Below are 12564 nucleotides of genomic sequence, written 5' to 3'. Positions count from 1 at the left end.
AATGTCTAGTTACTGCTTGAACATAAGAAAAACAATGTTTTTTTCCCAATATTTTAAACTATTTTTTGTTTAATAATCATATCATGTCACTAATATCCTCGACTGCTTAGTGGCAGAGCGTCCGCTTCGAGTGCGGGAGGTCAGAGGTCGTGGGGTCGATCCCCGGTCGCGTCATACCAAAGACCGGTAGCTCCCTTGCTTGGCGCTCAACATTGAAAGGGAAACTGGTCTCTTCTCTCATACTCTCGTGGCGATGGATTCCATCAGGAATGAGGTGTCGAGAGTGATTAATATATGTTGTAGAACTTGTTTCACAACATATATAAATAAATTACTATACACTAATACAGGCTTTCTCATAGAATATAGAACAAATTTCTATTTCTATACGGCTTTTTTAATGTTGAGTATAGTTTATTTCAAAGTTTGTTGTCTTTCGCTGAAGAAGACTGTCCTTACGGAATGATATAATCATACTGATCGTTACTGTTTAAATATATCCAATGGCCACCTTTCACTTAAATGCCTTATCTTCAGATTTTCACTCAACACCTAATTAACTTTATAGTAGACTATACCAATGTCATATTGATCAAATGTCATTCAGCAACAGTTGCTTGTTCAAACAACTAGTACTCATTTAAGGTTTTGCAGTATATTATCAAAATACAGAAATAGTTTATAAACGAACAACATCTTTTTCAACAATCCGGCTACCTGACTATGCCATATAATTCTGGTATTTTTTAAAAAAGGTATACATGTTCTGTCGTAGCTAAAAATGCTATTTGTATAAAAAAATAAATAAACAACGTTCCACCTAGATATGTGAAATTTCATCACAAGGACATTATTGCAAATTCACCAATAACGAAGATATGTAACCGTTCTTTGAAAATGGTGTGTTTTTAAAGGTAATTGTCCGAAAGTGTGGTCCCTTTATGCAGTCCTTTTCCGGAATTCAATGTTTATATCAGTAAACTGATAATTGTTTTGTAGAGCGATATACATGTTTTATATGCTATTAAATTTTCATGCGAAACAACCCTTTCTTTCTATGATTTGTTGTTGTTTGATTGTTTTCTCGAAATGTAAATCTAAGCGTTAAACTGAGTTTAAACATGTATACAGTGACCTAATGCATAGTACTGTTAACAACGTTGAGTGATTGTCTCAGTCTTTAAATATGAAATTTGGGTTTAATATACCTTATATATATATATCACTGAAATTTTCATATTTTGCTCAGGAAAACTCACTATTTTAAGTTTAAATACAATGTAAAATGAAATTAGGCGCTGTCTGTCTGACGGGAAAACCTAGTCATACGGATTCTTTCTGCATAAATTGTTCTTTCTGATATTTTCAGTATTGACAGTAAGCATGACGATTTGGCTTTTGTTATGCAATAAGGAATAAGGACAATGTTTTAAGATCTGTCGGTTTAAATGAACGTAGATCTAATCATTTCTTCAAATGTGACGATGTAAAATAGTGTTTATGAGTTGTTTACATAAAAGTGATATTTGAGTGCTCAGAATCTAGTCCCCAAAATGCACCAGAGGCGACCATTTAGATATTTTAATAAATTATTTAAAACTGTCCAGTATATACAACCTTCGGTACATACCTACACTCGGCGCTATGCGCCTCGACGACCATGCCTTTGATGTCAGTTTGTTTCTCTAATACAAATTTCTGAATCCGGGAATGCAGTTTCTTTTTCTTTTCAGGTGTTATCAATAGCTAAACTAGAATGTGTCTGTAGGACACAGGGTGTGCCACCCCACTAGTACATTTGTCACAAATAAGGGGCAATAATTCAAATGTTTGCAGTCTCAATAGGGTATAGCCTCAACAAACATTTTATGAAAAGGATTCATTATTCTAGGCCCTATACTTTTTGAGCTATGAGCATCACAAACAAAAAATCCACTATTTTGGCTATTTCAAGGGCCATAACTCTGTAATAAGAGCTAAGATTCTCAAGAAGAATGCCAAGTGCGCAAGGTCACATCACGTTAAAGACTCCAGCAAGGTTTCTTGAATTTACATCTAATACATTTTGAGCTAGGCACATAATTAGGTGAAAAAGTGCATTTTTTACTATTTCAGGGGCCATAACTTTAAAAATAGGGGGTGGAGCCAGCCAAAAATTAGAGGTGTGCAAGTTTATATTATGATAAAGACTTATGCAAGTTTTCAACCATTTATATTAAATACTTTTTGAGATAGGTGCGTCACAAGGTGAAAATGTACATTTTTGACTATTTCAGGGGCCATAACTCTAAAAATAGGGGGTGGACCCAATGAAAAATAGGAGGTGCGCAAGTTCATATCATGATTAAGACTCATGCAAGGTTTAATGAATCTATATCAAACACTTTTTGAGCTAGGCATGTCACAAGGTGAAAATGTGCATTTTTTACTATTTCAGGGGCCATAACTCAGAAAATAGGGGGGCGGAGCCAGACAAAAAATAGGAGGTGCGCAAGTTCATATCATGATTAAGACTCATGCAAGGTTTCATGAATCTATATCAAATACTTTTTGAGCTAGGCGTGTCACAAGGTGAAAATGTGCAATTTTGACTATTTCAGGGGCCATAACTCTGAAAATAGGGGGCGATGCCAGATGAAAAATAGGAGGTACGCAAGTTCATATCATGATTAAGACTGTTGCAAGGTTTCATGAATCTATATCAAATACTTTTTTGAGCTAGGCATGTCACAAGGTGAAAATGTGCATTTTTGACTATTTCAGGGGCCATAACTCTGAAAATAGGGGGTGGAGCCAGACGAAAAATAGAAGGTGCGCAAGTTCATATCATGATAAAGACTCATGCAAGGTTTCATGAATCTATATCAAATACTTTTTGAGCTAGGCGTGTCACAAGGTAAAAATGTGCATTTTTGACTATTTCAGGGGCCATAACTCTGAAAATAGGGGGCAGAGCCAGACGAAAAATAGGAGGTGCGCAAGTTCATATCATAATAAAGACTCATGCAAGGTTTCATCAATTTATATCAAATACATTTCGAGCTAGGCGCGTCACGAACATTGGACGGACGGACGGACGGATGCCCATACGATTCATGTATTAGGTGGTCATTCCATTGTTTGAAAACAATAGAATGACCACTTAAGGAACAAAAGAATTAAGTGGTTACGGAATGAATACAAAGGATTTCTATTGTCCTAGGCCACACCTCCTACCACCTAAGGTACCAATCGTATGAGCGGACGGATGCACGGACAAGACCAAATCTATATGCCCCCACCACACATGGGGGGTGGGGGGTGGGGGCACAAAAATACGACAATTAATGCGTAACCTCACGCACAACCTCATGGCATCAGCTCATTTGGATGATGTCGGTGCAACATCAAGTCAGACGTGAGAGCATCATGCTTAATAGCAAACTTAGAATTTTCTTTTAAAACTTATCTTTTTGACATTATAATGAATATGAAAGCAGTATGAAATTAGGTAGAGCTCTCCTCATAAATCAAAAGTGCCCCATATAAATTTAAAGAAGTGGTGTTATCGTAAATTAATGTCAATACCTGGTATTAGGGATTCTTTTTATGAAGTTTAATGTTCTATTAAGTTCTAAACACAATTATTTGCATTAATAATAACCCATAATTCCTGAATGCAATATCAGTTTGTTATGAATCTTAGACTGCATTTAAGTCAAAACTCAACAAGTGAAAATTTGGAAAAATCTATATTCTGAAGAAAAAGATGTACGTCTACTACAGGACAAAGATGAGGAGAATTAATTATAACTAAAATATTTCGTTAATCGTATTGATTATGATCATAGAAACCAGTTAAAAAAGAAATTTGTCTCTATTCGGGTGAATATTTGAAAACAGTGATTTAGATTTTTATTGTAAATATTTCATATTCTTCTAATAAACTTTTGTAGTATAGATACCGAAACTAACATAAATCCTGCTATTTTTGGCATACTAATACAGCTATGGTAATTCTGTTGTATGGGAGAATGATAAACAACCATTCACGTGTAAATTTTTTATTTCAATTTCATTCTTAAAAGTTCTTGACCAGAATTTTATCCAGAGACAAACACTGTTGGTCGAAATTCAAATTTACCAAACTCCTAATAGTCTAAGACCTTTTTGAATGTGATTAAATGTAATTTATTAGCTCTATAAATATCGTAGCTGGAGTCTTTTGAATTTAATTCTCAAGTTTATAGCCAACATTTTTTCCAAGTTTAAAGTTCTAGTCAACGATTTCTTTAGAAAGTAGTTGCAATGTATGTGAAAGACTGTGGGAGGGAGGGGAGATAAGCAACACATACTTTTCCATGCCTTTCAATTTGAACCTCAAAACTTTTGTTCAAAAGTTACAGGCAGAACACTGGTTGACTATACACACTGATGATTTCTGTTCCGATATTGCAAAATTCATGATAAATGATAATAATAATAATAAAAAAAACAAGACCAAAAAAGCATCTGGCGAGGATCGTGCGTGTGAAGCATGTACGCTAACCACCGGACTACCACGGGGAACTGTGACACGATGAAGGCAAAATTATGTACATAGATCTAAATAAATGTTGTTACGGCAGCGTGACGAGATTCGTTTCACATTGACATTTATGTAATTACTCGCTTTTCTACATAAAAAGTAAGCTGGCGATGATTTTGTTATTCAAACACTACTGTAATGTACATTATTATAATTCAATATTGAAAACAATAAACGTTACGCTTGAATCATCCGTAAACTCCTTACATAGGCACTATGAAGAAACCCGAATAACACCGAATCCATTAATACCGCGAATTTTCAACTCGTTAGCATACGATAGAATAAGAATAATCTGTTTTCTTTTTCACGTGTCTATAACGGTAATGCGGCGCCGGTAGCTATGCTTATGATTGTAAGCAGTTTTATTTTACCAAATGTCGTCCTGAAAATTATTTACTGCGAACTTCGCGGCAGCAGTTCCGAGAATCATGGGTAGAAAACAACAACAAAACGGTGATGGTATAGAAAATATTCCCAGGTCGAGGTTTACTTTGACATATAAACGTATACATTATCTGTAGACGGAAAAACCTTTGGTTTTCCCGAGTTAACAGGTTCAAATTATGTTTTTGACTTTGATCTGTACGGTTATCGCCACATAGTGTGAGTTTGAAACAGCTAAAGTATGATACTAACATGCTGAAAAGTTGAAATTTTAATGAAACTACGAAGATGAAAAGAAAAAAAACCCCCGAAACTATGATAATAACAAGAGGGCCAAGATGGCCCTAGGTCGCTCACCTAAGAAACACTCCATAACAGTGTAAAACATGTTTGACCTAGTGATTTCATGGAAACAAATATTCTGACCAATTTTCATTAAGATTGGACCAAAAAATTGGTCTCTTGCGATAAAACAAGCATTTTCTTAGATATGACCTAGTTTTTGACCCTAGATGACCCATGTTCAAACTCGACCTAGATTTTATCAAGGCAATCATTCTGACCAAAATTCATGAAGATCAATGAAAAATACAGCCTCTATCACATACAGAAGTTTTTTCTTTGATTTGACCAAGTGACCTAGTTTTTGACCTCAGATGATCCATATTCAAATTCGACCTAGATTTCATTAAGGCAATCAACCTGACCAAATTTCATAAATATCAACTGAAAAAAAACAGTCTCTATCGTATACACAAGATTTTTCTTTAATTTGACCTAGTGACCTAGTTTTTGACCTCAGATAACCCATATTCAAAACCGACCTAGTTTTCATCAAGGCAATCACTCTGACCAAATTTCATGAAGATCAATTGAAAAATACATCCTCTATTGCATACACAATGTTTTTCTTCGATTTGACCTAGTGACCTAGTTTTTGACCCCAGATGACCCATTTTCGAAATCAGCCTGGATTTTATCAAGGTAATCATTCTGGCTAAATTTCATGAAGATCAGTTGAAAAATACAGCCTCTATTGCATACACAAGGTTTTTCTTTGATTTGACCTAGTGATCTAGTTTTTGACCCCAGATGACCCATTTTCGAACTTGGTCTAAATTTCATCAAGGCAATCACTCTGACCAAAATTCATGAAGATCAATTGAAAAATACAGCCTCTATCGCATACACAAGGTTTTTACGTGATATGACCTAGTGACCTAGTTTTTGACCCGAGATGACCCATTTTCGAACTCGGCCTAGATTTCATCAAGGCAATCATTCTGACCAAAATTCATGAAGATCAATTGAAAAATACAGCCTCTATCGCATACACAAGGTTTTTCTTTGATTTGACCTAGTGACCTAGTTTTTGACCCGAGATGACCCATTTTCGAACTCGGCCTAGATTTCATCAAAGTTATCATTCTGACCAATATTCATGAAGAAGAATTGAAAAATACAGCCTCTATTGCATACACAAGGTTTTTCTTTGATTTGACCTAGTGACCTAGTTTTTGACCCGAGATGACCCATTTTCGAACTCGGCTTAGATTTTATCAAGGTTATCATTCTGACCAATATTCATGAAGATTAATTGAAAAATACCACCTCTATCGCATACACAAGGTTTTTCTTTGATTTGACCTAGTGACCTAGTTTTTGACCCGAGATGACCCATTTTCGAACTCGGCCTAGATTTCATCAAAGTTATCATTCTGACCAATATTCATGAAGAAGAAATGAAAAATACAGTCTCTATCGCATTCACAAGGTTTTTCTTTGATTTGACCTAGTGACCTAGTTTTTGACCCCAGATGACCCATTTTCGAACTCGGCCTAGATTTCATCAAGGTTATCATTCTGACCAATATTCATGAAGATTAATTGAAAAATACAGCCTCTATCGCATACACAAGCTAAATGTTGACAGACGACGGACGACAGACGACAGACGACAGACGCCAGACGACAGACGACGGACGACGGACGCCGGACATCGAGCGATCAGAAAAACTCACCTGAGCATTGCTCAGGTGAGCTAAAAATCGAAATTATTTCGTTCTTTCATCATCGCACTTTCGACTTTTCACCATCGTATGTTCGTTTTCCACACTTTTCAACACCGTGGTGTCGACTTTTCAAAATATGATCACAGTAATCGTCAGTTATACAGTAGAAACATGTAAAATAATCATTTATTTCTTTACATTTACATGCTTTTTATTGTCGTTATCCGGAATTTGCGTAACTCGAGAGCCTGTTCGTTTTGCCTAACCAGTATGTTTGGTGTTCACTCTGGAATACCCAACATTTTACTAGTTTTTAAACATTTCCTATCAAAAATGATTTTCATTGATATCAAGAAATCAGTCTTTTTTGTTCGGACTGTTTGATATCAAAAATTAATTATCATTTTCTGTTATCAAAACACCGATTATCAAGAACTGATTTTTGGATATCAAGGTTGTAAAAATAAGTTGCATTTTAGTTTGGATCAGATGCATTTTCATTATTAAAATTCAGTGCCAGTGTTTTCCCGCAAATTAGACCTGTAATATAGGCCGTTGATTGGTTTAGAGCATCAGGAACATTTCAGTCAAGATAAATCACTGTAACTGATGGAGATCAGACTATCTTTCACTTGTAAAAATCATATCTTACGACACCAGGCGAGCAATTATTGCATCTGGTATTCACTCGGTGAAAGTCATTTCGTAAGTATACTATTTTTAGAGATATATTTTGAGGAAAATGAGTCAAGTGATAAAAAGTTAATTCGATTTTATGAGGAACTGAAATATATATGTTTGCGACCGTCGCTATAAATGGTATGCGGAAATTTCTGACTGACAATCTCGGTATGCATACAAGGTTCACCTCGGGTGGGATGCTTCATATCTTTCAAGTACAAGCGCGAAGTTAAAAAAATGGTGAAAACAAGTTTGTTTCTTCTTTTACTTTTACCATGGATACAGATCTCAAAAGGTTTGTTAAAGTTCTTTCATTAAAATTTATTGGAACAAAGTAATAATGGTCTTTTTATACTTACGTTAATGGATCCGGGCGTGGTTGAAAAATTTAGAAATTTTTAACAAACGTTAAGACAGGATAGAGTCCTTCGAATATTCCATTTAGTAACAGCAGGAATTTCAATGGCGTCTTTCTTTTGTTTTAAGAAAAAACAGGTGAGCACTTTCGATATTTCTGTAGTATAGAGGAAAATTGGAATATTTTATTTTATGCGTCTTCGTCTATATACAGGTCTACAGTGTCCCTCATGTACATATCTAACATCTGACGCTGATATACCAGTCGTGGTTAGAACAGTGGTAGATGGGATATTGAACTTATTCCAGGACCCGGAATGTGCCCAGGAACTTAAAGGACCGATACCAGAGGTAGGCCCTCTTATATTAATGTAGACCAAGTCCTTTGAATTTTTTTAGGACTCGGAATGTGCCCCGACACCGAAAGGACAGGTACCAGAGGTAGGCTATGTTATATTGATATAGACAGTATAATAAATTTATTCAAGGACCCAGGATGTGCCCCGACACCCAAAGGACCGATACCAGAGGTAACTATCAACACAGACAGTATTAATCCAGTATCCCGAATACTGAATTTATCCAAGGATCACGAATGTGCTCAAGATCTTACAAGATTGAAACCAGATGTACGATATGTTATATTGTGGTGTACTGAATTTACTTTGGAACTACAATGTGCTGCCAGGATCGCGGATACCAGAGGCAAATTTATGTTTTATCATCAACTCTTGAAATATTTGGATATGGATTTAGAATGTACCAATTATCTTTGAGGAATAATACCAGGGATTATTTCTATCAAATTTATTCCAGAAACTAGAATGTCTGGGGTGCAAGTCAACTTACGGGGACTGTCATCCCTTTACGCACGCCCTTTTACTAAAAACTTGCGTTACGCTGATGAAAATATGTGAAATTGAACTGATAGTAAACATTGCCATTTTCTCTTTGACTTAAAATTTAAAAGCTTTGTTGTAGATTAATGAAGAAACATGTACAGAGGTGACAGAAAAACATTCAAGATGTAGTTACTATAAAGGATCAGTGACACTGACAATACCTCTGCCTATAGTTCCCGATGTCAGTAAGTACTATTTTGAATAATACCTCAGAGAACAATTTTGTGAATAAAGTCACTAAGTAGCATTCTCTTCACTTGCAAAAATCTCCCTTAACATTATTGATCGTTATACATATACATGAAATGCTAAAAACATTAAATGAAAGTTAAATATATTTTGCAAGTACGATTTCACTTTTTTGTCTGTCTTCTCACCTACTTCAACATTACAGATATATCACTTCAGATGTATCAAAAGGGGTGCTACTATTCAAAGCTGACAAATGTACCATCAGATGGCTGCCATGACAGAGAAAATATCAGTGAAGATAAAACTGTCATAAAACAAAATCTGGAAAAAGCCTCTTCAACATTTAAGGGTTATAACCTGGCTAATTTGCTGGAGAAATGTGTCTGTGCTCAGAAACATTCTGTAGAAACATACAACAAGAACGACAACAAGACCACAGTCTAAACCTTCCACAAGACCACAGCCTAAACCTTCAACAAGACCACAGTCTAAACCTTCAACATAAACACTTTCTACACTGTCAACGAGACCATTGTCCAAACCTTCAACAATAACGATGTCTAAATCTTCATCAGCACCAGTTGTTCAACGTTCAAGAGGAACGATGTCTGAATTTTCTACAGGAATAACATCTAAACCTTCAACAAGATCGAGTGGTTCAACAACAAATATAGCATCAACATATTCCACTTCATTACCTGGAAATTGCTCTGGTGAACAGGTGTTTAGTGCAACCTTGTGGTCTATTGTATTGCTATCTTTATTCTTTTCCTGTATCATTTAAATCTTTAGGCATTAAAACATATCGTAATAATCTTAAGAAAATGTGGGTCCTACAGGGTTAACAAGGTTATCCTATTCACCTAGTTTTACATCCCGTATGACCCAGTTACAAAATTGATCTCAATCTTGTTAATACAAATATTCGGACAGGTTTCATGTATATCAGGTACAACAGCGACCTCCTAAGAGTTGGTAGGTTTTAAGCTCACCTCAGCAAAAAGCAAAATGCTTATGGTGAGCTTTTGTGACTGCTCAATGTCCGTCGTGCGTCGTCCGTCCATCATTTTCTAAAAATTTCTTAAAAATCTTTTTCTTGAAAACCACTGGGCAGAGTTACACCAAACTTCACAGGAATGATCCTCATGTGGCCCCCTTTCAAAATTGTTAAAAAAATGAATTCTACACAGAACTCTGGTTGCCATGGCAACCAAAAGGAAAAACTTTAAAAAAATCTTCCTGTCCAAAACCACAAGGTGTAGAGCCTTGATATTTGGCATGTGACATTATCTAATGGTCCTCTACGAAAATGTTCAAGGTATGTCCCTGGGGTGAAAAGAGGCCCCACCATAGGGATCCCAAGTTTTACATAGACTTATATAGGAAAAAACTTTTAAAATCTTCTTGTCCAAAACTGCAAGGCATAGAGCCTTGATATTTGGCACATGACATCATCTTACGGTCCTCTATAAAAATTGTTTAGATTATGCCCCTGGGGTGGAAAGAGACCCCACCTAGGGGGTCCCAAGTTTTACATACACTTATATAGGAAATAACTTTAAAAATCTTCTTGTCTGAAACCACAAAACCAATGCCTTTGATATTTAATATGTAGCAATGCCTTGTGGTCCTTTACCAAGACTGTTCAAACTGTTACCCTGGGGTTAAAAGAGGCCCCGCCCCAGGAATCCCAAGTTTTACACAGACATATAGAAAAAACTTTAAAAATCTTCTTGCCTGAAACTTTTGATACTTGGTTTGTTGCATTGCCTATTGGTTCTCTGCCAAAAGTGTTCAAATTATTTCTCTGGGGTGAAAGAGGCCCCACCCAGGGGGTCCCAAGTTTTACATAGGAAATTTTTTTTAAATCTTCTTGTCTGAAAGTTTAAGTCCTAGGCCTTTGATATTTGGTATGTAGCATTGCCTAGTGGATATCTAACAAGATTGTTCAAATTATGCCCCTGTGGTGAAAAGAGGCTCCACCCCGGGGGTCATTTGTTATATGATTTATATAAGAAAAAATACTTCAAAAATCAGATCATATTTCCTAGACTTTTCAATTATAATTACCTGATGACCCCAAGTGATAAGGGTCACTTAACTATGACCTTGACCTACTGACTTACTTTCTTGTTTTTTAAGATACAGCCTTAAAATTTGGATGAAATGTACAGTTTTGCACATCAGTCTTAAAACTGACTTTCAGTAGCCATAAATGTGACCTACTGACCTACTTTATTAATATTTTAGCATCAATCTGGCTTTTGAAACATGTAGCTCATATTACTCAGGTGAGCCAGGGTCATCATAACCCTCTTGTTTCTATGATCTGACAAAATGATTTAATAAAAAAAAAACCAACTTTGTCAGATTACATAAAAATCAGGCAGAGAATGTAACCCAAGAGAGTAAACAAACTTTTTCTATAATCAAGTTGTTTGACCAGCAGTTTCAGATTTCATCAAGACAAACATACTGAATTTCCTTCTTAAAGGTATAAAGGTGGTCTCTAAAGTGTTAAAAGGTTTCTTAATTATTTGACCTAGTGACCTAGTTTCTGACCCCTGATGACCAATTTCACACTCGTCTGAGATTTCATTACATGTATGGTAAATATTCTGACTAAGTTTCATTATGATTGGGTCAAAATTGACCTTAAAGTGTGAAAATTAAATTGTTGACGATGGACCAAAAACAATATGCTCAATGTGTATAAAGTTGCAGAAGCAGTTTGAAGTCGATTATATAAATTTGTGACAGATCACAAACAGCTCTAATGCCCCCTGGCCCCTAAAAGAGGGCTGGATCCCCCCCATTTGAATAAATTTAAGAGAACCTTATAATGGTGCTACATAAAAAGTTTTATCAAGATCCATTAAAAAGTTCATGAGAAAGGGTAATTTAAAGGTTTTTCTATTTTTAGCTAAAGTGCCCCCAATTTGAACAAACTTTGGAGAGGATCGACTCCCAATGATGTTATGGACCAAGTTTTATAACTATCCATCAAGCAGCTCATAAAAAGAAGGTTGTTTAAAAGTCTTTCTATTTTCAGATCTAGTGGCCTATGAAAGTGGCCAAGCGCACCCTTTTAAACAAACTTGGGATAGGGCCTTACAATGATGCTTTGTACCAAGTTTGATGAATATCCATCAAATTATTCACAAAGAGTTGTTTAATGGTATTTCTATTTTCAGCTCTAAACAAGAGGGCAAAAAGTGGGCCTAAGCTACTCACCTGAAATCACAATCTGACCTTGAATATAAGTATGACACATGGAATCATGAATGGTGACAACTGTGTTAAGTATAAAAGGTTTTCTCTTGTTAGCTCTAGCAGCACATTTAATCAATCAAGCGGAACCATCTGAATTAATATGAGAGAAACTTCTGAAGATGCTACAGACCAAGTAAAGTGGTCATCCATTCAGCAGTAAAATGTTCAAAAGTTTTTCTACTTTTAATTCTGG

At 35.7% G+C, this 12564-nt stretch overlaps 1 protein-coding gene across 3 annotated transcripts; it reads left to right on the top strand.

Annotated features, from left to right (window-relative positions):
- The first annotated feature begins 7728 nt into the window (after window positions 1-7728).
- LOC123527395 (uncharacterized) lies at window positions 7729-11833 on the top strand. Of its 3 annotated transcripts, none has more exons than XM_045306811.2 (4): window positions 7729-7942; window positions 8219-8355; window positions 8986-9091; window positions 9315-11833. In XM_045306811.2, exons 1-4 carry the CDS (start codon window positions 7885-7887, stop codon window positions 9374-9376), a joined length of 363 nt encoding a protein of 120 aa, XP_045162746.1. In that variant the 5' UTR covers window positions 7729-7884; the 3' UTR covers window positions 9377-11833. The 3 variants fall into 3 exon arrangements, with proteins under 3 accessions (XP_045162746.1, XP_045162745.1, XP_053379303.1); XM_045306810.2 differs by having other exon boundaries at window positions 9301-11833; XM_053523328.1 differs by lacking the exons at window positions 7729-7942; window positions 8219-8355 and adding an exon at window positions 8397-8534 and having other exon boundaries at window positions 9301-11833.
- Window positions 11834-12564: the final 731 nt, after the last annotated feature.

Source organism: Mercenaria mercenaria, chromosome 14 (genome assembly GCF_021730395.1).
Source record: "Mercenaria mercenaria strain notata chromosome 14, MADL_Memer_1, whole genome shotgun sequence".
Taxonomy (NCBI): Eukaryota; Metazoa; Mollusca; class Bivalvia; order Venerida; family Veneridae; genus Mercenaria; species Mercenaria mercenaria.
The sequence above is the reverse complement of the archived record's forward strand: the minus strand, read 5'-3'. Positions and strand labels throughout refer to the sequence as shown.